This window comes from Pseudorasbora parva, chromosome 2, assembly GCF_024679245.1.
Source record: "Pseudorasbora parva isolate DD20220531a chromosome 2, ASM2467924v1, whole genome shotgun sequence".
Classification (NCBI taxonomy): domain Eukaryota; kingdom Metazoa; phylum Chordata; class Actinopteri; order Cypriniformes; family Gobionidae; genus Pseudorasbora; species Pseudorasbora parva.
In genome coordinates this window covers 22545417-22572795 of record NC_090173.1, presented here as the reverse complement: position 1 = coordinate 22572795, position 27379 = coordinate 22545417, and the positions used below count along the sequence as shown (strand labels likewise).

The 27379-nt window shown below is 39.7% G+C and overlaps 1 protein-coding gene across 1 annotated transcript; it reads left to right on the top strand.

Moving 5' to 3' along the window:
* LOC137048812 (beta-1,4 N-acetylgalactosaminyltransferase 2-like) lies at positions 1 to 26074 on the top strand. The gene is made up of 15 exons (XM_067427108.1): positions 1 to 97; positions 679 to 699; positions 4836 to 5032; positions 10678 to 10776; positions 11306 to 11424; positions 12294 to 12323; positions 12428 to 12565; positions 12777 to 12877; positions 15038 to 15081; positions 17506 to 17686; positions 24810 to 24896; positions 25025 to 25206; positions 25310 to 25453; positions 25536 to 25761; positions 25893 to 26074. The coding sequence occupies exons 1-15, from the start codon at positions 1 to 3 to the stop codon at positions 26072 to 26074; spliced, it is 1848 nt and encodes a 615-aa protein (XP_067283209.1).
* The last annotated feature ends 1305 nt before the right edge of the window (positions 26075 to 27379 follow it).

The window sequence follows — 27379 nt, the reverse complement described above, 5'->3', positions numbered from 1 at the left end:
ATGGCTTACCAACTAGACAAGAGGAAGCCAATTGGATGGACGTTGTTTGCTATTGGTGGATCTCATGTGAGTGACAGGTTGCCCCGCCCTCACGCTAGTAAACGTGTGATCAAAAAAGAGAAGAGCTGGAAGAGGGAGGGGTTATTTTGGTTAAAGAATACGAGGGCACATTAATTTAACAATGTGTATGGATAAATAGTTTATAATAAATATTGCAAGATTCTATAAAAATAAGAATGGTTGGCAACTAACCCTAAAGCAAGTAAATTACAGTGTAATTGACAACTTTGATTTCATGGTGACTTTAAAAATATATTGCACTCTTTTGACAGTGTCTGTGACATGAAAACGCCCTTACAATGGAAGTCTAAGGAATATCTTGACCAGAGTTGTGGTCAGTAAAGCGGGTGAGAACACATAAGATGCTCTTGGGTACCCTAAACATTTAGAGTTCTGTCAACTAAAACTAACCCATTCATTACTGCAGAATACAATAAATCATTTAATTGCAGTGGGAAACAAATGATGAGGAGGTAAATTATTTCAGGTAACAGGCAGAATCATCAACTGACTTTGAGCAGTGACAGATGTGGAGACGCGCTGGCTTAAATGCTTTCTTTAAAAGGTCTAAGGTTTCTGTTTTTTATGTACCAGTATTCTCCTTTTGTTCATTGCCAGGTATGCCTTTGGTGAAACAAGGTATGATGAATTATTTGATTTTTTTGAACATATGAACATATGTAGAACTGAAACTGATTTGTCAAAATGGCACTGCATGCATAAGAAATGCATAAAAAGCAGCAGCATTGGGTTGCTTTATTTACCCCTCTCTTAGACATGATTCACTAAGGGTTTTTTTTGTTACCGATGACCTTGGAGAATTGACAATGCCTTCAACCATGCCGTCAACCACCAGCTAAAATCTGAACAGGACAAATATAGGTTCAGATTTACAGAAATGTATGAAAAGCAGAATACATTTTTCAAGAATCTTTTTACTGTATTGTTTTAATGGCTGTTAAGGAGACATTTGTATGTTGTATTGTAAGGACAAGGAAATCCACCTTAAACCTCAAACTATTCAGTCAGATTTTGAACGACTGATTGACTAGTACTAAATATTGGTATTTATCACTGACACAGATATCATAATTTATCACTTGCATATCAAAATAGACCCACAACTACCATTCATACTATATATAGCGGTCTATTAATTTCTCTATTTGATCATATTTTTTACATTTTACAGTTGAAATTTTTTCATCGAGAAGTTCCAATGCGCGATTTTTATTTAGCCTACGTGGTTATACAGCATAAGAATAAAACACAAAGGCTAAAATAGTCCTTATCACATAAACAACCCCTTCTTCTAACAATAACTTGATTGATTGAGTGCAAGTTTAATTATTATTTTATACCTGTCTAAAGCTTATATGAACATGTTATTTGTTAAAAACACAAATTGGTAAAATAGGGTAGGGTGGGGGAAAATGCCCTGACTGTGTATTTCTTTCTGTGAAGCAAATGTTAAATGTGTCATTTATACTAGATTTCAGTGACAATGATATTAACAAAACACCAACTATGAAAAAAAATGTAATATTGGGTTAACAAAAATTAAACGTGTACCATTCCAAGAAGCCAATTTGCTTTATACATTTACACCAAAATTAGAGTAGTAGCATTTTTAGTTTAGCATTAAAAAGACAAGCTAAAACAACAGTATATACATAGGAATATTTATTAAAGGGGTGGTAAAACATTCTTTCGAAGGCCTGATTGTGTTTGTGGGGTGCACTGTAACGTGTTGATGCTCATTTTTTAAATAACTATATATATATATATATATATATATATATATATATATATATATATATATATATATATATATATAAATAAATTACATTTTGATGTTTGAAAGTCTTTAGGTTTTAACATAAATGCAGATATAACTGTAATTTAAATAAATAATAATACATTTTCAAATATTGCACGTCAATACCGAACAAAATACTCTACAGCCCATTTTGCCATCAATACCATATTATGGTCAATACTGCCGACATTGTCTTTGCTGTATCAGTAGGCTACATATTTATGTTTAACATGAAGTATAGGCCTTCCCTGTACGTCAACTAGCAGTAGCAGTGCCACGTCAGACATGCAGACATGCTTCCGGTGTGCAAAAGGCATAGAAAAGGCCACGTGGCTGACACGCAACAGAAATGCCACGCTTGCAGTGTGTCTCCGGCTTCTCCATCTCCACAGCAATAAAAAATGGCCTCGCCTCTCTTATTTAATATTCTCAGAGGGGTTTATGTAAATGTCGGAGTTGGTGATGTCAGAAACCCTGGAGGAATGTCTGTAATCCCTACCAGCCTGTTGCTGTAGTCCTTAGAAATAGATTTCTTTAAAAGCAAATATCTCCCTTTGCTTTAAACTTTGAACGCTGTAACTTTGCAGATGTTGTTTATGCTCAAACAGCAACATTACACTCTAGCTAAAGTTAGAAAAGGAAAATCGTGTTTTACCACCCCTTAATGAACCATACTGAAAAATGAAATTTAAGCTGATTTAAGTTAAGCTGATGCTAACTGGCTAGCTAACTAGATAGCTGGTGCCAACTTGTGGTAATTTCTTTTAAATATAAATTCAAAAAAAAATTATTCAACCTAGTTAAATTACTGTGACGGGAGAGAGAGTCGGAAGAGAGAGAGAGAGAGAGAGAGAGAGAGAGAGAGAGAGAGAGAGAGAGAGAGAGAGAGAGAGAGAGAGAGAGAGAGAGAGAGAGAGAGAGAGAGAGAGAGAGAGAGAGAGAGAGAGAGAGAGAGAGAGAGAGAGAGAGAGAGAGAGAGAGAGAGAGAGAGAGAGAGAGAGAGAGAGAGAGAAGCTGGAGACAACACAACGTGCTGGGACTCAAGCTGGAGGAATGCAGAGAGGAACTGCTTAAAGAAACAGGAGAACTATTTAAGAGACTGAGTTTGAACTGTGCGAAGTGCACATCATTGTCTGATTACCTGAGTTATTGAGAAATAAACAGCATTGAGTTCCAGCTCTTCTTCCTCACACACACACATACTGTATTACAATTACATGTGATGGCAGTTAAGGGGTTAAATGGGATATGATGTTCAGAACATGTTAACTTACAGTAATTATAATGAGACATTTTACCCAGGAGCACACAGGGCCTGAGTTACACACTTTCAAAAATGAATTTATGAAGAAAAAAAATCAAAAAGCGCCTACTTTTTTGGGGGGTTATTACAGCTTACACAACATATACTTACATGTTTATGACTTTTAGCAGTGATTTATGTAACTTCAAAGGGTTTCCTGTAAAATGACACCAACATTTTGAATCTAGACCACTGTATGTGTATGGGAAGCTTTTCATTTTGGGTAGGCCAAATACAGGCGGAAATCCCAAAAAATGCCCCTGAGTCTAAGAGGCTAAGAAACTTTCAATTTAATCAGATATTGTTTAAACAGTACAATAAGTGGATAAATCTCTACTTACTGCTTGCAGGAATACAGTTGTAATTGCCACTTTCTTCAGTTTAAGACACTGAGCGAAGCTTACTTGAAATGGGCCGAACAAACGAACGATCTTGAATTAAATTGTTGTGGTATCGGATTATAAACATCAACCATGACTGTTGACATTTTTTATCTGTGGGAAGGGTAGACAAGTCTCCTGCACAGCCTGGAACATGACGTGTCCATTCGGCTTCGTCAGCTCCGCCCGACAATGCACACGTTTGGACAGATGCAAATGTTGGGGGCGTGCATGATCCCTAACGGTTGCGTCACGGTTGGCATTATGTTGAGAAGCCCTTTTTTCGTGGTGCTTTTGATTTACGAGATTTACATATGAAGGAGGAGGCAATGGTGTTTGAGACTCACAGTATGTGATGTCCTTATACTGAACTCTTATTATTTCACCATGGCAAGGTTAATTCAATTTTTCATTCTAGGGCACCTTTAAGTAGCAACCTCTGCCCTATTTGCTTTTTTGTTTTTTTAAATTATTTTTTACAATGACTTGCTCCCGAGTGTTATACTACTAAATTAAACAATTATTTTATAGATTATAAAACCTGATTTTTTTGTAATTATTTATAATAAATAAATTGTTTTAATAAAAAAGTAATTTATATTATTTAAATTACAAAATACATTAATATAAATACATTTTATATAAATTATACAAAAATATATTTGTGCTCTTCAAGGTGTACAAGGTTGGTTTTCACACACACAAAAAAACTTTGCTTTGTGCTCCTAAAACTTTTTAAATCTACTGTAGGAAAGAAAACTATTGTAAAATTTACTTTCAAATTCTGTGAAGTTAAATGCATGATTTACAACCTGACTAAGGTCTATTGTCTTTCATATCATCAGGGTTTGGTCTGCACTCTTAGAAAAAAAAGGTCTGATGAAAAGCTGGGATGGGCTGGGTGTGTGTAATTGCTTTCGAATGCGGCATAACTGCTAATGGTGGGACTGGGAAAAGGTCAGTGGGCCAGGACTTGAACTGTCCAACTACTACCCACAAGGCTAAATCCATAAAATTATCCCATGATAGGATCCCCTAAATGAAGTACAGGACCAGAGCCCTATAAGGTTCTAGACAGAAGTTAGAACCTTTTTTTTCTAAGAGTGTGGTTTCAACTTTTACCTGCTTGGTGTGTGAGCAAGGTGTTGATTGCAGGTGTCTATAATCCTTGACTTGATGAAAACTGATTTCTCATGTGGGAACACACTTCATTTGAATGAAACACAATGATGTCTGCAGGTGTCTTTGAGTGTGAAGCGTTGAGTGCTCTCAGTAGAGGATGATCTGGATGAACAGCAGGTGGATGGACAGGGTCAGAGTGAGCTGAGCATCTCATCCAGCAGCCTCACACAACTCAACGATCTGCTGTCCAGAGTGACCTACACAGGTGCACAGTCATTTTGGAAAAGAAAGGGGCCATCGCCAAAGTTGGGACAACTTGGGAGCATGAAAATTGTGCAAAATGTCTTGGTATGCTGAAGTATTTACATTTGGCACAATGAGAAACAGGCAAGTACCGCTATCCTGGCAACCAACCAACCCAGACTTGTCCATCGGCGGATTGCCAAACAGGCAAGGCAAGGCAAGGCAAGGCAAGTTTATTTATATAGCACATTTCATACACAATGGCAATTCAAAGTGCTTTACATAGAAAGGAATTAAAATAGGGCTAAAAAATGCATAAGAAAAAGAATACAATGTAAAGAGAATTAAAAGTAATAAAATGATGATAACCAAAGAAAAGAACAGGTAACTAAAACAGTTATAAAAAATTATTTAAAAAATGATGCATAGATAAGGTGCAATCAGTCGGACGTACAGTGGCACAGTGCTCATTCAGTAAATGCACAGCTAAACAGATAAATGCAGTAAATGCACAGCTAAACAGACAGAGAAGCGTGATTCATCATCTCAGAGCACATGTCTTCCCTGCTCCAGTCCAATGGCGGCGTGGTTTACACCACTGCATCTGACACTTTGCATTGCACTTGGTGATGTAGCTGCTCGGCCATGGAAATCCATCGGTCTGTAGCTATTGACTCTAATAATATTCATATATAATTATTTAATTTAACATTTACAGTGGTTTATTGGTATGTTCTGCCCTGCTGTTAGCTGATATGTGACTATTGATTATTATACACTGCTCTGCTGCTGCTGATTTGATTTACAGGCAGGAATCGGGCTGTATCACAAGTCACCACCAAATACTTCCTGTGGGTTGATGATTTTATATTTTTAAATGTGACCAAGATTGAAAGCTTTGTATAGATTAAGGAAACGGTTCCAGAACTGGACATAGAGCATTTTTTTTGTTTTTAGTGTTGTACTCATTGTGAGGAAAGGCTTTCACAGGACATGGAACTGACTGTCAGATTTTCTTACTGATATCCTTCGAATCTTAGATCTAAATCCTTCATAAATGCACTTTTACTGCTTTAGGTGATGAGGATCCATTCAGATTTTGAGTCACTATGAGAGTCTGTGTGGTTATTTTTGTCATTTTACTCTTTTTGAGTTAAATTTGTCATATAAGTGGAAATGAAGTACATGGTGACAGGTGTGCAAATCCATTTTAGGAAACGAGGGCTGCTTTTTTTATTTTATTTAGTTATCATCAGGAATAAAAGATCAGCGAAACGGCGAATGCTGTCCTGTTCTTCCTTACACACACACACACAACACAACGCAGACAACAGACCAGTTAAACTTGTATTTGTACTTTGTTTTGTTCTTTGCGCATAATTAAATAATCAAACATGATCATATTTTACAGCCCCATTCTTTACTTGTGAAATCAAGAACCTGAGGATTTTGATACCACAATCTGTGTGTATTGTGTGTTATGTTGTGATTTTACTTTTGCCCATCCAAGGATTCTAAGTAATGTAGTGTTTGGTACTCACATCACCAGTGTTGGGTAAGTTACAAAAGATGAATTACTAGTTACTAATTACATCTTCAGTAGTGTAATTAGATCACTGTACAAATTACTCTCTCCAAAAAGTATTTAATTACTTACTACTTTCCAAATCCTATATAAACCTTGAGATCAAGAATAGACATTAAGTGAATAGTGTAAGTTAGGTCATGTCATTTAAAGGGTTAGTTCACCAAAAATGAAAATTAGCCCATGATTTACTCACTCTCAAGTCATCATAGGTGTATATGAAATTCTTCTTTAAGACGAATAAAAGTTGAGTTATATTAAAAAAGTCCTGGCTAATCCAAGCTTTAAAGGAAGTGTATGTAAGATTGCTGCCAAAACTGCTCCCCCTCTGACTCGAGGTTGCCAGATAGGCTGCAGGATCAGCAGGAACGTTTGTAGATCTGCAGCTGTGGTAACTAGAGCAGATCTGGCAACCCGGATGCCCAAACACTACTGACTTCGTGATTGGTCGATAGGTGGAGGGCGGAGCTTCAGGCCAAAACACAACATGTCAACATCAACATCAGTTGAGGACTGCAACAACAACTTTATAATGACAATATCCTGGCCGGACTACTGCTGTCAGTGATATAAGTATTTGAAATGAACATGATTTCTTAATGCCTAGTGAGATATCTGGGCCATTTTATGATTATTTGAAACTAATTTTTTACATTCAGTTCCTTTAAAATTGCTAGGATTGTTGATCTGCTTTTGGAGTCCATAAAAGTGTATCTGTCCGTCAAATAACGTGTTTCACACGGCTCCGGGAGGTTAATAACTATAACTATATAACCATCTGAAGTGAATTGATGCATTTGTGTAAGAATAATATCCATATTTAAAACTTTATTAAGTATAGTTTCAGCCGATCACCTATATATTTTAAACAATCCTCCTGGACGACCTATAGAGACAGGCATCAATAGTCTGACAAAGCCACTTTCTAATTTTGTGGACTTTGTTTTGAGGCATTTAATATCTGTGTTCCCAATTACCTTAGGAACACTAGTTACTATAGTATCAAATCTGGATAAAGACATTACACTTGCCACAAGGGATGTGACCTCTTCATATACTAATATTCCCAATACTGAGGGTCTTTTGACTTTGAAGCATTTTCTTCTCTCTGTGTAGTGATGCTGATGGTCTGGCAATAGGGGTGGGAATCTCTAGGCACCCCACGATTTGTTTCAATTACCATTTAGAAGGATTTCAATTACCATTCTTTTTTTCTATATAGATTTTCTTTTTTTCTCACTTGGTAGTTTTAAAGCAAAGTATTTGTAATGACCCATAGTGAATTTATTTCCAATATATTCTATTAATAAAACAAACGTAAGCGATTTTACAAGTCAACAGGGAGGTTACATTTGCCAGAATATGTCCCAAGTCACCCAACATGAAAAGTGTATGTAGCAGCATACTTGTAGTAAATTAATACAGACTTCAGCATAATCTGAATCACTAACACTCTGAATAAGCAACATAAATCGGATTTTATATAGCCTACAAATAAATAATAGCGTCTAAGACCCATGAATTAAAACTCCCTCCTGAGCACAGACATTTTTTTGTGTGCTGTATACCATAATCAAATACAGTTTTTATTAAATGAACATATAAATGAACATCTGCAGAGAATATTGCAAGTCATTGACCATAAAATTTGCGAAAGAGTTAGTGGTCCTCTGGTTGGCAGCAACAGCCGAGCGTTGGAAATGTGTAATATGGTTTCTCATGTTTCGAAAATATTTTAGTTTAGTTTGACACAACTTGCATATAGTGTGGCTCTTGTCAAACAACAAACTGTTGCTTTTTCCTCACGTGAAGCCAAATATATGGCTTTATCAGCTACTGCACAAGAAAGCTTGTTTCTGACCAATCTAATTAATGGAATGGACAATGCACTTGAATATGCACCAGTGACTATTTTTGAGGAAAATCAGGGTGCTATTGCACTTTCAAAGAATCCGGTGTGCCGACTAGAGGATGGATACCGACAGGCTCGGACAGATATTTAGAAATGACGTTCGGGTTGCAATCCTTTTTCTGCATAAAACCTGGATTAGCCTAAACTTTGATGGATAGATTATGTAACTAGATCACATGTTGCAGTTTAGTAACCATACAGTTTGTGAAAAATGGTAAGTTGACTTTCATTTCAATAAGCATTTCAACTGTTTTACGTTAATGTTTTGTTCTATTAGCTTGGGCCATTTTTAGTAGACCTTTGTTCATTTCATTTCAGTTGGCTATTTGATTGGGCTCTGTGTAACGTTTGATGCCCCATGTGCTTGCTGATGCGCTCGTCTGTAAACATTTCAGAATGCCTTCGTACAATTGCTTAATAAAAGCGGGATTTCCACACAAACAAACGCACATGTCATTAGTATATGAGGGGAAAAAAAGATTTTAACTGTCGGGCTCGGTTACTGCTCCGTCGGACGCAGGCCGGGCTCAGACAGAAAAATGCGACCCAATCCGCACTCTAGTGCTGACAAAGCTGTAACCATATCGACATAAAGTATCATTTTGTCAGATCTGTACTGAATGATTTGAAAGTCGTTTGTTTACATAGCAACAGGCTGGCCTGCTTTGTGCAGTGCCCCACCGGGAAAACTCACTTTGTCACAGGCCAACCATAAGAATGAACTCTCTAGATGGGTGAAGTGCAGAAACTGCATGTGGGCTAATCAGAAGTCAAATCAAGCAAAAGCAGCTTCACAGTGTTTAACAGGAAAATAATGCGACAATTTGATTCGGCTGTACAGTCGCTCTGGAGAAAACAGTGATGTCATCTAGCTCAGATCAGTTATCATATAGTGTCAATGCGGGCAGATCAGCAATATAGTTGAAAATGTATTTGAATATTTAGTTGAAAATTTTGTGAATCAAAAAATATTAGTTCATATTTAATCCTGTCCTTCCTTGGCTTGGTCTTCCTTTTGCCCTCTAAAGAGGTGTCTAGCAATCAAAATGTTGTAAACCTTTGTTCACTGTTAGGGACAGAGAGAGGCCTGGCCATAAACTGGGAACTGGAAAATGCTAAATGTAAGTAATTATATTGAGGAAAACTTGAGTTGACCGTTTCCATTGATTGCGTTTCTATAATGCACTTGAATAATTAATGTTACATTCATGTATGTATTAATAATTAATGTGGCTATGTCTCGTTTTCTAAAAAGTCATGCTGTCTTATTAGGTTACATGCATTGAAAATGTGTCTTTAAAAGAAGATAACACATTCAACTATTTCATGACTGTATATACGGCTCATTTGAAATGTTACATTGGCATTGCTTTAGACTTTTAAGTAGGTTATTCTATAAAATGACATTTGAATTTTCTGAGATTTTTTCACTCTCTTCTACTCAATGTTATGCTGTTAAGTTATTAAGCTGTAAAGGAATTTGAGGGAATAAATCAATAAGAATAGTAATAGAAGTTCTTGGTCTAATTATAGTTATTTGCACACAAAAAATCAGTTTCTAGTCTTGTCACCTTCATTTATGATTTACATGAATTACAATTGCATATTTTCAATGCGCAATTTCATTAAAACTAGTGTGCATCACTAGATAGTCCATTACTGTTGGTCGCTTAACATTTCTATTGTAAAACAGTTGTCTAATACACATCTTTCCACAAAGTCTCATTGTGTTATGACAGTGGCAGAAAAGTGGTCACAGTAAGACCTGCCTTCTTTGATTTGATTGGCATATCTCAATCATTTTGACATTGAAAAGCGCTGTGAGGCAGAGCACCCTAAAAATTTACCTTTTACAACTTTGTCATCCTAACAACAAAAAGCTTTACTCATTTTACACTAAAATAATATATTGAAGAGATAAATAATTTTTTATATATATTAAAGTTTTTCTCTGAAGGGCTGGGTTTCTGCTCATAACCGTTTGCACTTTGGGAGCATTACTCTGTGGTATTTCTCTCCATTTGAAAAAATGCATTAGTGTTTAACGTGAACAAAGAAATCTGATACACATTAACAGTACTTCCTAAGACCAGTGGTGCAGTGTAAAGTGATCAGCTCAGCAACTGGACAAGGAAGACGTCTCGGACATGCTCCTAAGAAGAAGCAGCTAATATATATAAATATATGTAAATATATATATATATTTTTTAATTATTATTATTATTCTTCTTCTTTTTTCTTTTTTTTTTGTAGAATGCCTCAAAAGCGCATGCCCAAGACTCGCCCATTTCTAATGGCTGGTTATGGCTCATGACTGACTTGGTCGCTGGACGTTTCTATCCCAAAACAGTTGTAAGTACATCTCACTTTTTTCAGGTTTCCATGTATGGTTCTCATTTTGCCAATTCACGTGAAAAAGTTTTTAAAAGAAAGGATATGTCTGTGATAGATGTTCAACATATGTGGCAAATATGTTTTTTTGTTGTGACTGTTTCTGTTTACTGATGGCAAAGACGCTTGTGTCCTTGCATAGAATAATTTGTTTAATGGCTTTCATGCTTAGATTTAGCTAAAAACTATTAGTTTTCAGCACAGATCTGCTTAGATCCACCTTCAATAAACAACAAGAAATCAAGCGTAGTGTTAGGTCTGGCAGATCTTGTAAGTCAAGCTTGCATCAGCTGACTATCAACTGATCCACATCCACCTAAAATAATACGACACCCATCATCATATTCATATATATGGTTCATTCTGTATTATCAGCAGCTTTACCTCATTGCTCAGGAGATAATTACCTTATCTGATATTGCAATACTTTGGTTCTTCAGTATAACTGTTAAATGATGTATCTGTATGATGTGTATGATGTATCTTTCAGATCAACATAATGGTGTGTAAGCGATACATCCTGCTTATATTTGTCCTGTTTGGCACCTTGAGCATTTCCTTAATACTAAGTGGAGTTTGGAAAGATATGAAAAGCATAACAGCAACCTGGTAATTATAGTTTTTTTTTTCTCAGTCTGTATCCGTTTCAGCTTTAAGTCATGGCTCATTCAAGCCATCACATTCAAGATTTTGTTTTAAAAACTGTGTACATTCGAATCTCTGAGCTGATGGCATCCTCCTAGCCACCTATATTAAAGATGATCTAGGCATATGAGATTTCAGATAATGGCGAGGAAAATTATTTGTCACTCTGATGAAATTACAGCACCCCATGAGTGTCTATTAACACCATTTATGGTTTGCGTTCAGCATCTGATAGAACGTTTGTACCCGGAAACCGTGACGTCAGACGTAACACAATTTTTTATTTAGTAACTTAATCAGTATTATTTATACTGATTTCAGAGCAACAGTGGAGTTTTTTAGTAACAAACTGTTTTTTTCAACTATGGGCACTTTCGGCCCTGTGAACAAACTCCGTTAAAACAGTTTTTAAACACTTAACTAGTGTATTTGATTTGCCTATAATGTCAAACAGTGGGCATACGGCACATACTCTACTACTATTGTCTAATTTTCACACTTTTTTTCTTTGAGTCATGAATATTTCAACATACAATTTCCACCGCATCTCACCTCAAATGATTTGTTCATGAAATAAAATGTCTAAACTTGAAAATGGATTTCATAGCAATATTAAGTATTATTTATATATCTTTATATCCTTATTTATACATCTTCAGATTCATAGCATCATATTTATGTATACTAAATACAAATAATAATACATTTGCATAATTTAATGAACATGCAGTTTGATTGGAAATGATGCACAAAAAACAAAAACATGATCAAAGTCAAAGAAACTATTTACCTAGCAAAGTGACTGCATCTGTTGACTTTATTCTGTTCAACAGTGCCAATCCTGAGCAAGAGACAGTCTTAAGGTAAATTGTCAATTCAATTTTGCTAGTTAATATTAAGTAGATAGGGTTAAGATATTCTAACTAACTAACCTGAGGTCTTTTTGACATGCTTATGGAATAACTAGACACCACAGCTTTGGACCTTCGCCCAGTCCAAATGTTTCCTGTAAAGGAGCCGAACTCACCAAACAATTTGTGCCAGAAGATGACCTAAATGACATCCTTGAACGCAGAGCAAAGGAGTTCAACCAACACCAGCTCAGGTTGAACAGGATTTCTCTACATCTCACCCAAAGTCCTGTAAAACACGTTAAATGTTATGTTAAATATAAAATATCTATCTTTATTGCTTTATTGATAATCATATCTTCTCTGCGCAGGGCAGCAAAGAGAACATTCAATTGATCATTTTTGGGAGCTACTTCTAGACTTCTTTTAATATAACAGTGCTATTTGCTGCTTGCATTTCTTCAGGATGGAGACAAACATACAAATTTTGATCGCCAAGGCCAACTCTCCTCTCCAATATCCTACAAGTTTCAACGTAGCTCCTCTGAAGAAAAGTTTAATACCAGGTTAGTATAGCTATCCTGTTAACTTTCATGTAAACCAGATTTACTACTGTAACAGCTAGAGCTAGCAGTTCACCCCAAATTGAAAATGTGATGTTTATCTGCTTACCCCCAGGGCATCCAAGATGTAGGTGTGTTTGTTTCTTCAGCAGAACTCAAATTAAGATTTTTAACTCCAACCGTAGACCCAATTGACATGCATTATACAAGCAACAGTTGGAGTTAAAAATCTTCATTTGTGTTCTACTGAAGAAACAAACACACCTACATCTTGGATGCCCTGGGGGTAAGCAGATAAGCATCACATTTTGTTTTTTGGGGTGAACTATCCCTTTAATAAATTGCTAGCTCTAGCTGTTACAGTATACTCACTTTCATGTTATTTTCAAACCTTTAAGATCTTTGCTTATCTTCAGAACACAAATGAAGATATTTTTGATGCTCTCTGACCTCTCCATAGACAGCAATTTAATTAACACTTTCAAGCCCTAGAAAGGTAGTAAAGACATCGTTAAAATAGTCCATGTGACTCCAGTGGTTCAAACCTTAATTTTACCAAGCGACAAGAATACTTTTTTATTCAAGAATTTTGACTTTATTCAATAATTTTGTTCTAGCCTGTGTCAGTCTCCTATGCAGTTTAAATTGCAAGTAGCGCAGCTCTTTCGAGTTGTATAACAGCCATGTGATGATGCATGTGATGATGACACAGGAGTTGCGCTGTTTTTACTTTGAAAACTGCGTGGAGACTGACAAAAGCTACAACAAAATGGTTGAATAAAGTTATTTTTGTTTGAATTAAAAGGATAGTTCACCCTGAAATTAAAGGTGCACTATGTAGTATTTTTTGCAGTAAAATATCCAAAAACCACTAGGCCAGTGTTATATATTTTGTTCAGTTGGGTACTTACAATATCCCAAATGTTTCCAACTATTTATAAATTGGGAGAAAATTGCTATTTTAACCAAGGACCCGGGACGTCTCAGCATAGCGTCTGAGAGTGTCGCCGTCATATCTGTGTTACGTTCAGTTTTTGGTTTTATTTGGCAGAAACTATTTACTTTACTCTTAGCAGTGTGCAACAAGTGGCACAGCAGACCCCAAGCGAATGCACAGAGTAACGTCATAACATCATTTTAAACACACTTAAATGTATTTAATTTGATAAACAGAGCTGTGTAACCTCATTCTCATGACCGGAAAAGCAGAAATAGCGCAGGCACCCATCATAATAAAAGGCCCGTTGCTCACGAGGCGTGTGTTTGTGTAACAATCGCTCCAGCGGCCTTGATAACTCCTCAACACTCAGTCCTGCTCTGCTTCATACTACAGTAACGCTAATAATTCATATTCATGAACATGATTTCTGCCCGAGTCCTATCCCGATTCTGTCCCACTGGCTGTGAGGTGGAGACAACATGTCCCAAGATTCTGAGCTCAAACATGGCATCATCAAACTACCACCTTTGTTTTGAATAGGCGCCCTCTAGTGGATGGAAAGTTGCATAGTGCAGCTTTAAAATAGTTATCTTTACTTACTCTCTAGCTGTTTCAATGCCTTATGTCCTTCGGTCTTGTTTGGACCTCAAAACGAGAAATTTTGAAAAACATCCTGCGGTTCTCCATATAATGGCAGTGAATGGCAACCAGGCTAAAACTTTACAAAAAGAATACAAACATATCATGTAATGATACGCCGAGACACGCGTCATATGAGTTCAGGATGCATACTATAAGGTTTTGAAAGAAAGAAACATTCAGTCAAAGAAGAAACATTCAGTTTTATTCAGTCAAGAAACTGAGCTTGACCGACTGTGCACGCATGTTCGAGTGCTTATAAGCCGTCAGTCAGCAGGCAGCCCATGATTTTTTTACAGCAGAAATAAAACATGTTTACAGCCTGGTACAAATTCATAACTCATTTGTTTGCATTATATAAAGCCTTAAAGTTGTGCATAATTAAGGGCGTGGCCACTGAGTGACAGGAATGATAGCCATTTAACAGCTGTCTGTTAGTCATGTGTCACCTCAGCTCCGCCCACATCCCGCCTATTTGGTCATTTTCTTTTATCCGGGCATGATATACTTAATAACCCTTTTTTTTAAAGTAATTGTTTTATTTGATTAAGTTATATATTTTTTATATATATATATAATTTCAGGTCTAGCACTTCAAACAGTAGGAAGGAAAAGGGAGCAGTACAAGGTAGGTATAATCTTTTTTTTTTTTTTTTTTCATATTTATGTGATCAAATTCAAGTTTCCGTTGAGCAGTTGCTGCTGGTGTCATTAATGAAATAAGCCTGAACCTCGAGCTGAAACTTGAATGTGTCGTATGCCATACCTTGTGCACAGCTATGACATACGACACAGTGCTGCCCACAAGACATAACAGCTCCTACATAACAGCTTATTTTTTTTAACTTTGGGTTGTTATATTTCTTAGAGATCTCTGCTTGTTCTAAATCAGATACAGATAAAGTAGGACAGTTAGGGCTGGGCGATATGGCCCAAAAAAATTATCACGATATAATTTAGCATATCAGTCGATATCGATAAATATCACGATAAATGTAAAATGTTTATTTCTTTAAAGATTAAAGGCATATTTTTGCTCCTGAGTGAAAGATGTAGAAAACAAACAGTTAGCTGTGGGTTTAAACTATCCTTTATTGTCAAAACATGACAAACACTTCCCAAACAAGTCAACAATTTATTTAAACTGAGGTAGATTTATTTATTAAAATCTTAACTGTGGCCAGCATTTTTTTACTCAACACTTTATATCAATAATATATCATTATACAGGGCTTGACATTAAGCATGTTCATGTGCTTGTCCTTCGAACAAGTAAATCGTTCAAGCTTGTCCAAGTAAAAAATTAGCTTGTCTGGAAAAGTGCGTGTGTGTGTTTGTGTTTGTGTGTTGTAAATATAATTTATTCTGAAGCAATATTCTCACCAGTGTTCAATCAGCTTTGACATATTTAAATCTGCATATTTGAAATTTGTGATATTTTCACCTTTTATAAAGGGCATTTTCCCTTAATCTTATTAAATATAGGCTAAGCTTCATGTTTCATTTTATATTTGTAATTTTGATCAATACATTTAATTAAAATAAAACACTATAAGGGCTGTTACCAATCAAATTAAATAATTTACACTGAAAAATTACAACAGCATTAAATAATGTTTTGAGATTTGTAGTTTTGAATAGACAAATAAGACATGTTGGAAAGTATGTTTAAAGATCAAATTAAACCTCCAGTAGGTGGCAGCAGGTGGCCGTCTTAATGAGCGAGTCATTGAGTCGTTCATTCAAACGATTCATTCAAACAATGAATTGTTCATTTACACACGTTGTTGTGAGACGCGTTGCGGTTCTGCTGTGAACGATTTTTGCAGCTTAAATAGAACAAAAACGCTCAATATTGCATCATATATATTAATTGTGTAAGTAAAACACTAAAAACGCAAACGGTCAAAACATTTGAAACAGTTTGAAACATGAAACATCGAAACATTTTGAGGCCCCTTCTCTTGCCTCACAGTGGATTGGTCCACCGTGCATCTCACCGACACACACACACACACACACACACACACACCTCACCGACAGTGGGCTGGTCGGGAGAGAGAAAAGTTCAGTATTTGTGGATCTCCAGTAAGGGCTGTCTAGTCTATTTTATTAATTTTAAACACCAGATGACATTATTTCTCTTTTGATACAGGCGATGCGGAGTCATTAATACATCACCAAAGACAAACAATTATGATAGCGATGTACAAGTCCGATGTTTTAGTGATTATAGTTTGGTAACGTTAGCCTGTTATAAATAAGTGACCCACTACAGCTAACAAGGTAAGCCGGTGTGTGAATGTAGTTAATGTAGATTCACGGCTGTGTTGGGCTGCATGTTATATGGAAGGACTTTGAAGAAACACGATAATTTAATAATTAAATTCCTGTGGTGAACGTAAACCTATGATAAGCAGTCCACGCACGTCGCTCTGTTATATGTCGGATGGGATCGCTAAAATATCTCCAAACCACTGAAGTTGAGCAAACTAACTTGTCAACGATATCTGTGTCCTCCGAGCTGGCCGTGAGCGCTGCATTTTCTTCATTACTGCTCATTTTTATCGCTCCACTTATCTCCGATCCTCCAAGCCTGTCAGCCACAGACTGTAAACATTACCGCGTGCAGCACGCAGACGCCCGGTCTGCAATACGCATGCGCAGCATTACGCATAGCGCGTAAGCATTATATCGAGAATTTATCGACCTGTTGTTATCGTTTTATCGAGGAAAATTATATCGTGATAATTATCGTTATCGTTTTATCGCCCAGCCCTAAGGACAGTAAACCCTTTATAGGCATGATCAGCGGCTACATGACCTCAAGCTTAAATCATCATAGCAGGGTATTATAGTCGACTATTCTATGCAACTCCTAGTACAAGGTTGCCCTTTGTGATTGTTTTCTTTTATGTAGGTAAAAGGCCATGCATGAGGTTTTCATTCATTATGCATGAACCCTTTTATCACCACTAAATACTTTTTGAAATCTTGAGATTCCATTCTAGATCTAAACTTATATTTGAATGAAACACAATGATGTCTGCAGGTGTCTTTGAGTGTGAAGCATGGAGTGCTCTCAGTAGAGGATGTTCTGGATGAACAGCAGGTGGATGGACAGGGTCAGAGTGAGCTGAGCATCTCATCCAGCAGCCTCACACAACTCAACGATCTGCTGTCCAGAGTGACCTACACCAGCACCATCTACCACATCAAGACTAAAGACCTGGGTAAGTTCAGGGGAGACCCTCAAGTAAAGTGTTACATTTCAGAAATGCATAAAGCAAATCAGAAATACATAATTTTAGAGAAATAAAATTAATTGTGAATGTTATACGCAGACTTTATTTATTAAAGGGGTACTTCAGCGCTGGGAAGATGAATCTGTATTTAAACTGGGTCATTAATGTAGTAGAAATGTGAAATTATTTTTGAATTTGGTGCTTTCTAGACTGAGAAAAGACAGAAAATGTATTTGTCTCATGGGGATGAAAGACTACAATTCCCAGAATGCTTCGCTGCCCTGTGAGGCCATTCCCAAAGCCACCGCTACTGAATCACTTTTACTTCCCCACCACCGCTTTCATCTTCATAAAATCAGTTCAGTTAGAGAACAGACACTACAATTAAACGACCAATTACAATTAAAACCTGAAAGTGTCTGTTCAATATATTGTGATTTAGCCGCTGAGGAAGTGTCAGCACAAACGCAGCAGGAGTCTGATTACACACATCGTGATGAGCTGAATGAGCTCTCGTGATGAGAGCTGAGGTTAACGCGTCCACGCTCGCGGTAGTAGTTCCCTTTCGGGGAACTCGAGCTGCGTCGAAACGCTGTGAGAACGCCTCTGCGTAAATGCGTCGTGAAGCGCGTGTAGAACCAATGCATCGGGAGATCGATCATCGCCGACGTGATGACGTCGCCGACGTGATGACGTCATCGACCGGAGACTATAAAAGGTCCGCGAACACAAACAGGAACTAGCTTCTGTGCCTTCAGTAAGCGATCTGTGTGAACCTGTCTGTCTATTTGGTGTTTTTGTCTGTCCATTAGAGAGAATTTTCCACCTTTGTTAAATATATCTGATATATATTTTATAACATAAAGAGAAAAAGGAGATTATGGCGAGTGAACAGCATTTCACAGTGTGTTTATCCCTGCCCTCAAAATATATATATTGCGTGTGGGAAACACACTCATTGTGTATGGCTGTTTGGGAGCGCAGCACGCTCAGGCAGCCCTTGAGGGGGCCGCTTGTGAGCATTTTTTGAGCGGCTTCCGTTAAGAATGCTGCGCTCCCGCCGGGCACTCTTCGAGGAGGGTGCTTCGGCTCGTGTTCCCCGCGGCTCGGTCCCGCTGCTGCCGAGGCAGAGCGGTGGCTTCAGTCGTGGGGTTCACACATGGACTTTACAGAGGGGTTTGAGACGGGCCCAGCCTTATCTCAGCCCTCACCTGTATTGTCCAGTGTCTCGTCTCGGGGTTTGGAAGCCCGCTCTGCGGTCTCTTCCTCCCCGGGCGGGGCACCGGTGCTCCAACTATCCAGCTCTGAGGAGGTGGACGTTGAGAGCATCGTGACTGAAGACTCGCCACTTCAGTCACCCGCTAGTGAGTTGAGGTTCTCACGAGAGCTGTGGCCAGGTTAAATATAAAAATAAAAAACGACTGGCTGGCGGAAATATCTGAATCCCATCGAAATCAGAGAAAACGAAATTAGAGGAGCGATTCCTGCCCTCTCGTGCAAAGCATCAACGTCCTGCCGTTCTTCCCTGACCTGCACACCGAGGTGTCTAGGTCATGGAGGAAACCGGTATCATATAGAGTGTTCAGCCCACATACATCTGCATATAGTAATATATTTGGGCTGAGACACTATGGTTATGGGGCGATGCCGAAGATCAAAGAGACGCTTGCGAGCTATCTCTCGCCTTCAGCTGCATCGTCCCTGGCATTTCCCCTCCGAAGGAAATCGGTGCTTACCTCAGCACACGGTACCCGTCTTCCTTCGGTGCCCACAGGGGGCCGCGCTGCTAACCCCGCCGCAATGTCAGGGGGCAGAGGGTCTCCGCGGGCCACCTGAGGGTGGTCCGCCCCCTCCTCGGAGGGCATGCAAGCAGTGAGGTCAGGTGTTCCCTGCCGGTTCGCCGTTTCAGGGCACTGCACTCGCTGCTCAAATTACACCAGAGGCCAGCCTCGAGAGGCTGGTTCCCTTAGTTTCCCCTCCGTGGGAAGACGGTGCTTACCTCAGCATACGGTACCCGTCTTCCTTCGGTACCCTCAAGGGGCCGCGCTGCCAACCCCGCCGCAATGTCGGGGCGCAGAGGGTCTCCGCGGGCCACCTGAGGGTGGTCCGCCCCCTCCTCGGAGGGCAGGGGAAACAAAAGGACGCTGAGGGTAGTCCCCTCCGAAGGGAAACGGTGTTTACCTCTGCCTACGGTACCCGTTGTCCTGCAGCGCCCTCTGGGGGCCGCGCTGCCAACCCCGCCGCAATGCCGGGGCGCAGACGGTCCCCGCTGGCCACTCAAGGGTGGTCCGCTTCCCCTTCGGGGGGCTCCCGAGCAGTCAAGTCAGTCGTTCCCTGCCGGTCCGCCGCTTCAGGGCACTGTGCTTGCTGTTCAAAGTACACCAGAGGCCAGCCTCGAGAGGCTGGTTCCCTTAGTAGATTTTCTAGACTAATGGAAACGTCTATTAAATATATCTCGTTGGGTCCTGCAGATAATCGAAAGGGGGTATGCCATTCAATTTAAAGGGCGGCCACCTCCTTTCAGCAGTGTCCTACCTACAGAGGTGGGCCCGGAGCAGGCTCTGGTGAGGGCACAGGAAGTAGAGACACTCCTGCGAAAGGGGGCTACAGAAAGGGTTCCTCCTCCCGGCAGGGAGTCTGGGTTTTATAGCCGTTACTTCATCGTGCCAAAGAAGGATGGGGGCTTACGCCCGATATTAGATCTGCATCTCTTAAATCGCTCAGTGGCCAAGCTCAAGTTCAAGATGCTCACACTCAGACAGATTGTGTCGCAGATCAAATCGGAGGATTGGTTTGTCACCATAGACCTCAAAGATGCGTATTTTGTCTCCATCCTTCCACATCACAGGAAGTTCCAGAGGTTTGCCTTCAGGGGAGAGGCATACCAATATCGTGTACTTCCTTTCGGTCTAGCTCTGTCACCCCGCACATTCACCAAGTGTGTGGATGCAGCTGGCGCCGTTGCGTCTGCAGGGCATCCACATACTGAATTATATCGACGACTGGCTGATTCTAGCGAATACAGAACAGATGGCGGTTCAGCATCGAGATGCTGTTCTCGCACACATGTCGAAATTGGGGTTGAGGCTGAACGCCAAGAAGAGTGTGCTTTCTCCGGCTCAGAGAACCACTTTTTTAGGCGTGGACTGGGATTCGGTAATTATGCGGGCGCAATTATCGCCAACACGCATAGCATCGATCCTGGCAGCAGTCAAAGAGCAGAAGCTAGACCGGGCCGTCACTGTGAAGCAGTTCCAGAAACTGTTAGGTCTCATGGCAGCAGCGTCCAACGTAATACCTCTTGGCCTACTGTACATGAGGCCACTGTAGTGGTGGCTCAAAACAAAAGGGTTCTCCCCGAGGGGAAATCCGCTCTGCACGATCAAAGTCACGCGGCGATGCCTACGTGCTCTGGTCATGTGGAAAAACCCGGGGTTCTTATCTCAGGGTCCCGTGTTGGGGGCTCATGTTCGTCGCGTAACGCTAACGACAGATGCCTCTCTCACGGGCTGGGGGGCGACCATGAGTGGTCACTCATCCCAGGGTCTATGGCAGGAACATCAGCGGCACTGGCACATAAATCGGCTAGAGATGCTCGCAGTGTTTCTTGCATTGAAACAGTTTCTGCCCGACCTCAGGGGCCACCATGTGTTAGTCAGGACAGACAACACATCGGTGGTCGCCTATATAAATCATCAGGGGGGTCTGAGGTCCCGTCCGTTGGATAAATTGGCACGTCGGATCCTCCTGTGGGCCCAAGGGAAATTGCTGTCAGTCAGAGCAGTATATATCCCGGGGGTCCTGAATCAGGAAGCAGACAGCCTGTAGAGGCAGGGGCCGAGGCCCGGGGAATGGAGACTCCACCCAGAGGTGGTGGAGCTCCTATGGAAGGTATATGGGAAGGCAGAGATAGATCTATTTGCTTCGGAGGAGAATTCTCACTGCCCGCAGTGGTTTTCTCTGTCCCATCCAGCCCCGCTGGGGTTGGATGCCATGGTACAGGAGTGGCCGAGGCTACCCCCTGTACGCCTTCCCCCCGATTGTCTTGCTTCCAGGAGTTCTGGAGAGGGTACGCCGGGACGGGGCCCAGGTACTTCTAGTGGCTCCGTACTGGCCGACCAGAATCTGGTTTTCGGACCTGATATCTCTCTTGGAAGGCTCTCCGATGGAGATTCCGACCAGGAGGGATCTACTCTCTCAGGCGGGCGGGAGATTCCTGCACCCACGCCCAGAGATGTGGAAACTATGGGCTTGGCCTCTGAGGGGGCAAGGCTCATAGAGGAGGGTCTCTCGGCCGAGGTCGTTGAGACCATCCTTCACTCCAGAGCTCCATCCACGAGGAAGCTGTACGCTTTGAAATGGAAACTTTTCTCAGCATGGTGCAGAGAACGCCAGTGGGACCCAGTTAACTGCCCGGTTGGTACAGTGCTGGAGTTCCTGCAGGCAAGGTTCTCGGCAGGGTTGACCCCCTCCACAATAAAGTTGTACGTGGCGGCCTGGGGTGCCTTCCACGTCCCTTTGGGTGGAGTGTCTTTGGGAAGACACCCTCTTATTACACGTTTCCTCCGTGGTACCTTAAGGTTGAGGCCGGCTATGCACTCGACGTTCCCAGCATGGGACTTGGCCATTGTCTTGCGGGGCTTGTCTGAGCCTCCGTTTGAACCCTTAGAGGAGGTTTCGGATAAGTTCCTCACCCTCAAAACTATCTGTCTTGGCCATATCATCTCGCAAAGAATAGGAGATATTCAGTCCCTGTCGGTTGGGCCCTCATGCCTAGAGTTTGCGCCTGGGATGGTAAAGGCTTTTCTGCATCCCAGACCGGGTTATGTCCCCAAGGTTCCTACGAGCCCACGGGGCCCCATAACTTTCCAAGCCTTCTGTCCTCCTCCTTTCACGACGTCAGACCAGGAAAGACTAAATCTGCTGTGCCCTGTTAGGGCGTTAGACACGTATGTCCACAGAGCTGTCTTGTGGAGAAAGACCGATCAATTGTTCGTCTGTTTCAGAGCCCCTAAGGGGGGGCTCCAGTGTCTAAGCAGAGAATGAGCAAGTGGGTGGTCGAGGCCATTTCACTTGCTTATGAGGCGGCCGGGCAGCCATCTCCACTGGCTGTCCGGGCGCACTCTACCAGGGGTATGGCTGCTTCTAAAGCACTTTTGTCGGGGGCTTCCCTCCAAGATATCTGTAATGCGGCAGGCTGGTCTTCGCCGCTAACTTTCGTCAGATTCTATGAGTTAGATTTGGCATCTACTGTTGGGGCGCAGGTACTCTCGTAATCGCGTGCGCTTCGGCTTCACACATACGAGGCACTTGGTCCCATGGCGATGTGGGTATAAGCGTTCTCACAGCGTTTTGAGGCAGCTCGAGTTCCCCGAAAGGGAACGTCTCGGTTATGTATGTAACCCTAGTTCCCTGAGGGAACGAGACGCTGCGTCGCCCTGCCATACTCCCGGCATGCCCGTGATCACTTACTTCAGGCTTTATCAGAAGCTAGTTCCTGTTTGTGTTCGCGGACCTTTTATAGTCTCCGGTCGATGATGTCATCACGTCGGCGACGATCGATCTCCCGATGGATTGGTTCTACACGCACTTCACGACGCATTTACGCAGAGGCGTTCTCACAGCGTTTCGACGCAGCGTCTCGTTCCCTCAGGGAACTAGGGTTACATACGTAACCGAGACGTTCTCAGCGCGTTCAGTCTTGCACGGTTTCAGTTAATGCCTTTGGAAGATTAACTTTCATAGGAATTACCTTGAGAAGATAAAATACTCACTTTGCTCCGCCGTTCCATGAATGCCTGAGCTGAGCTGTGATTGCGACCCCATCCCCCACCCAAGTGCGAGTTGAAAACATGCGGAAATAGCTCCCTCTGCTGGCTGTAGTCTGTAGCATCTGGCCAAACATTTTACAGATGACGCAAATCGACGATATTTGCATCACCGGAGTAATTTTTCCAGAAATAAAATGCATAAATCTCTCGTCTCGGGGATATGAGAGGGGGGAGCACGATAATTCGAATATACTCCAGGTTTTCTGTAGCCTAACAAGCCAGACCCACATCAAGATGTTTGGTCTGGAAACTCACCATAGACAGGGCTCAATCCGAGGGGCGGGATAAACGGTTGTCTTTCAAACTCCCTCTGCACGTGATAGGATAGAGCTACACCAACCAGAGCAACGAAGGTGAAACAGAGCTTGTTGATAGATAAAACATTCACCGTATCCGGTCGGCTAAACTCCGAACACATCTTCCCTTTTTAAGAATTGTTCTTTTCTCAGAGAAAAGCTTAACTCCAAGTCTTCCAGAGTCGCAGTCAGAGCTGATTCGAATGACCGCCGTTCGCCAGTTTCTGTGTTTACTAGAAGCACGCAAACGCAACTCGGCCGTCGTCATTATGGCCCTGCCCGCCGACTCTATACATGATGTGATTGGCCCGTCCACACAGTAAAAAATTTGTGGTGTTTTTTGTTGGTTTAACTTAAAAAAGTAAGTAACCTGGTTGCCTTAAAATTTAGAGTTTATTGAAATAAAAAATTTGAGTTGATACAATGAAGGAAATTAGTTTAATAAATAGAAACTCAAAATATTTTTGCATCTGAACCACATAAAAAAATTGATAAATCATGAAAACAGCACTATTTGGCATGTTTCACTGCGTCATCAGAAATAACACACACATTATTACCCAAAATGCTTACAAAATCTTTTAATAATGTTTTAATAAAGGTTGTCGAATCTCAAAAAAATTTTCATTGTATTAACTCAAAATTTTAATTTCAATGAACTCAAAATTTTAAGGCAACCAGGTAACTTTTTTTCTAAATAATTTTTTACAGTGCAGAGTGAGGGGAATACAGCTCAGAAGGGTATTAAGAGTTCCTAGACGACACTTGTGGGCAGATTAAATTTGCTGCCGCTAGGGTGCGTCTAGATTTTCTACTGATAGAAAGCCATATGCTAATCCCTGAAGTAACCCTTTAATTTGAATATATGCTTGCAGCCCATTATAGGCTATTCTTCTGCATGATTATCTCTTTACTATTTGAGTGAGTCTTCACTTTTTTCAAGAATAGTCATTTATTTGATGTCAAACCACATTTTCTCTTTAGTTCATTTCTCTTTTGAGGACCACGAGGCCATGTTTCCCATCATGATTAGGAGACCATCAGTTCCTGTTCTTTATGACCCAGGAAAAAGTAAGACCACAACAAATCAAAAACACTACGAAATAGCATGCTACCGTGGCATCAGTTATAAACAAACATCTATAAAGTTTGTAAAACCTGCTAATGAAATGCATCTACTTCTCTCTCTTGTAATTCAGATATAAGCTCTCAGGTAACCATAACAACCAAGACATTTCTGAGGTATAAGGAGCTGAACATCCTCATCCAGAGTATCCGGAAGTTTTACCCAAATATCAAGATCATTGTTGCAGATGACAGCCTGACGCCTGAACATGTGTCTGGGAACAACATAGAGCACTACATCATGCCTCCTGCACAGGTACATAACTGAACTGCCCCAAAACTTCAATGCTGTAGGTTACACATCTTAGACTTTATGTCCAAGGAAACGAACAACTGCCGATTATTATTTGGTTCCTCAGGGATGGTTTGCAGGCAGAAATCTGGCTCTATCCCAACTTACAACAAAATACTTCCTGTGGGTGGATGATGACTTTGTGTTCTTGAAGGAGTCACGGATTGAGAGTTTTGTGGAGATTATGGAAGCGATTCCAGATCTAGATGTTGTAAGTATAAAAGGATATTATTTAGGGAGGTGAAAAGTCTTGGAGCAATACAGCATTGTTAACAAGCTCTTTTTCTCTTTAGCTTGGTGGTGAAGTCTCCGGTGAGCAGTTTTATTTTACTCTCGAGTATGATGAGGGTGATAAAGAAGGTGGCTGTCTAAAGCGTATTAAAGGAGGCATTCACCAACCACTAAAACACCATGATGGATGCTACTTAGTGGATGGAGTCATCAACTATTTCCTGGCTAAAACTGAAGCAGTGCAAAGAATTGGATTTGACCCTTTCCTTAAAAGAGTTGGACACACCGGCAAGCACACACAATTTTAGCTCAGAAAAACATATTTATTGATTTATTCATTGCACATTTAATTATTCTAGTTCTATTCCAATTCATCTCATTTAATTCTTAAAATCTCTTTTTCTATTTTTTCCCCTCAGAGTTCTTCATTGATGGACTTGGAAAACTGTTGGTTGCATCATGCAAGGGGCTTTCTATTGGTCACCAGACACATCGAGCACAGAGCACATATGACTCATACCGAAATCAAGGAAAACTAGATGAGGAGAGAAAACTGGCCCACCATTTCTTTAAAAATCATCTCAAATACATCACATACTGATTAGTATTCATTCAATAAAAAATAAATAAATTGCATCAATCAAAGAAATGTATTAATTGCATCTGTGCACTGTGCATTTTACACGTCACTACTTTACAGTAGTGAAAAATGCATTTCTTTGGACAGAAACATATTTAAATGATATTCAGAATTTTAATGCTGTCAAAATTAATCTGCAAAAATAATCTGTCAACCAATTTTAGAATCAATGCACTGTATTCATTTGTGTTTTATTATACTGCACTGTATTCATTTGTGTTTTATTATACTGCACTGTATTTATTTGTGTTTTATTATACTGCACTGTATTTATTTGTGTTTTATTATGCTGCACTGTATTTATTTGTGTTTTATTATACTGCACTGTATTTATTTGTGTTTTATTATGCTGCACTGTATTTGTGTGTTTTATTACACTGCACTGTATTTGTGTGTTTTATTACACTGCACTATATTTATTTGTTTTTTATTATACTGCACTGTATTTGTTTGTTTTTAATTATACTGCACTGTATTTATTTTTGATTTTTATTATACTGCACTGTATTTGTTTGTTTTTAATTATACTGCACTGTATTTGTTTGTTTTTAATTATGCTGCACTGTATTTATTTGTTTTTTATTATACTGCACTGTATTTATTTGTGTTTTATTACACTGCACTGTATTTATTTGTGTTTTATTATAGTGCTCTGTTTTTTTTATTATACTGCACTTTATTTATTTTTTATTACACTGCACTGTATTTGTTTGTTTTTAATTATGCTGCACTGTATTTGTTTGTTTTTAATTATACTGCACTGTATTTATTTGTGTTTTATTATACTGCACTGTATTTGTTTGTGTTTTATTATGCTGCACTGTATTTATTTGTTTTTTATTATACTGCACTGTATTTGTGTGTTTTATTACACTGCACTGTATTTATTTGTTTTTAATTATACTGCACTGTATTTGTTTGTTTTTAATTATACTGCACTGTATTTATTTGTTTTTTATTATACTGCACTGTATTTGTTTGTTTTTAATTATACTGCACTGTATTTGTTTGTGTTTTATTATACTGCACTGTATTTGTTTGTTTTTAATTATACTGCACTGTATTTATTTGTTTTTTATTATACTGCACTGTATTTATTTGTGTTTTATTATACTGCACTGTATTTATTTGTTTTTTATTATACTGCACTGTATTTGTTTGTTTTTAATTATACTGCACTGTATTTATTTGTTTTTTATTATACTGCACTGTATTTATTTGTGTTTTATTATACTGCACTGTATTTGTTTGTTTTTAATTATACTG

Excerpts from the sequence above, each read along its gene's own strand:
- LOC137048812 (XM_067427108.1), top strand. The coding sequence starts at position 1 with ATGGCTTACCAACTAGACAAGAGGAAGCCAATTGGATGGACGTTGTTT. Across the intron at positions 25,454-25,535 it reads CGATTCCAGATCTAGATGTT|CTTGGTGGTGAAGTCTCCGG; the intron begins GTAAGTATAAAA and ends TTTTCTCTTTAG. Across the intron at positions 25,762-25,892 it reads TAAAAGAGTTGGACACACCG|AGTTCTTCATTGATGGACTT; the intron begins GCAAGCACACAC and ends TTTTCCCCTCAG.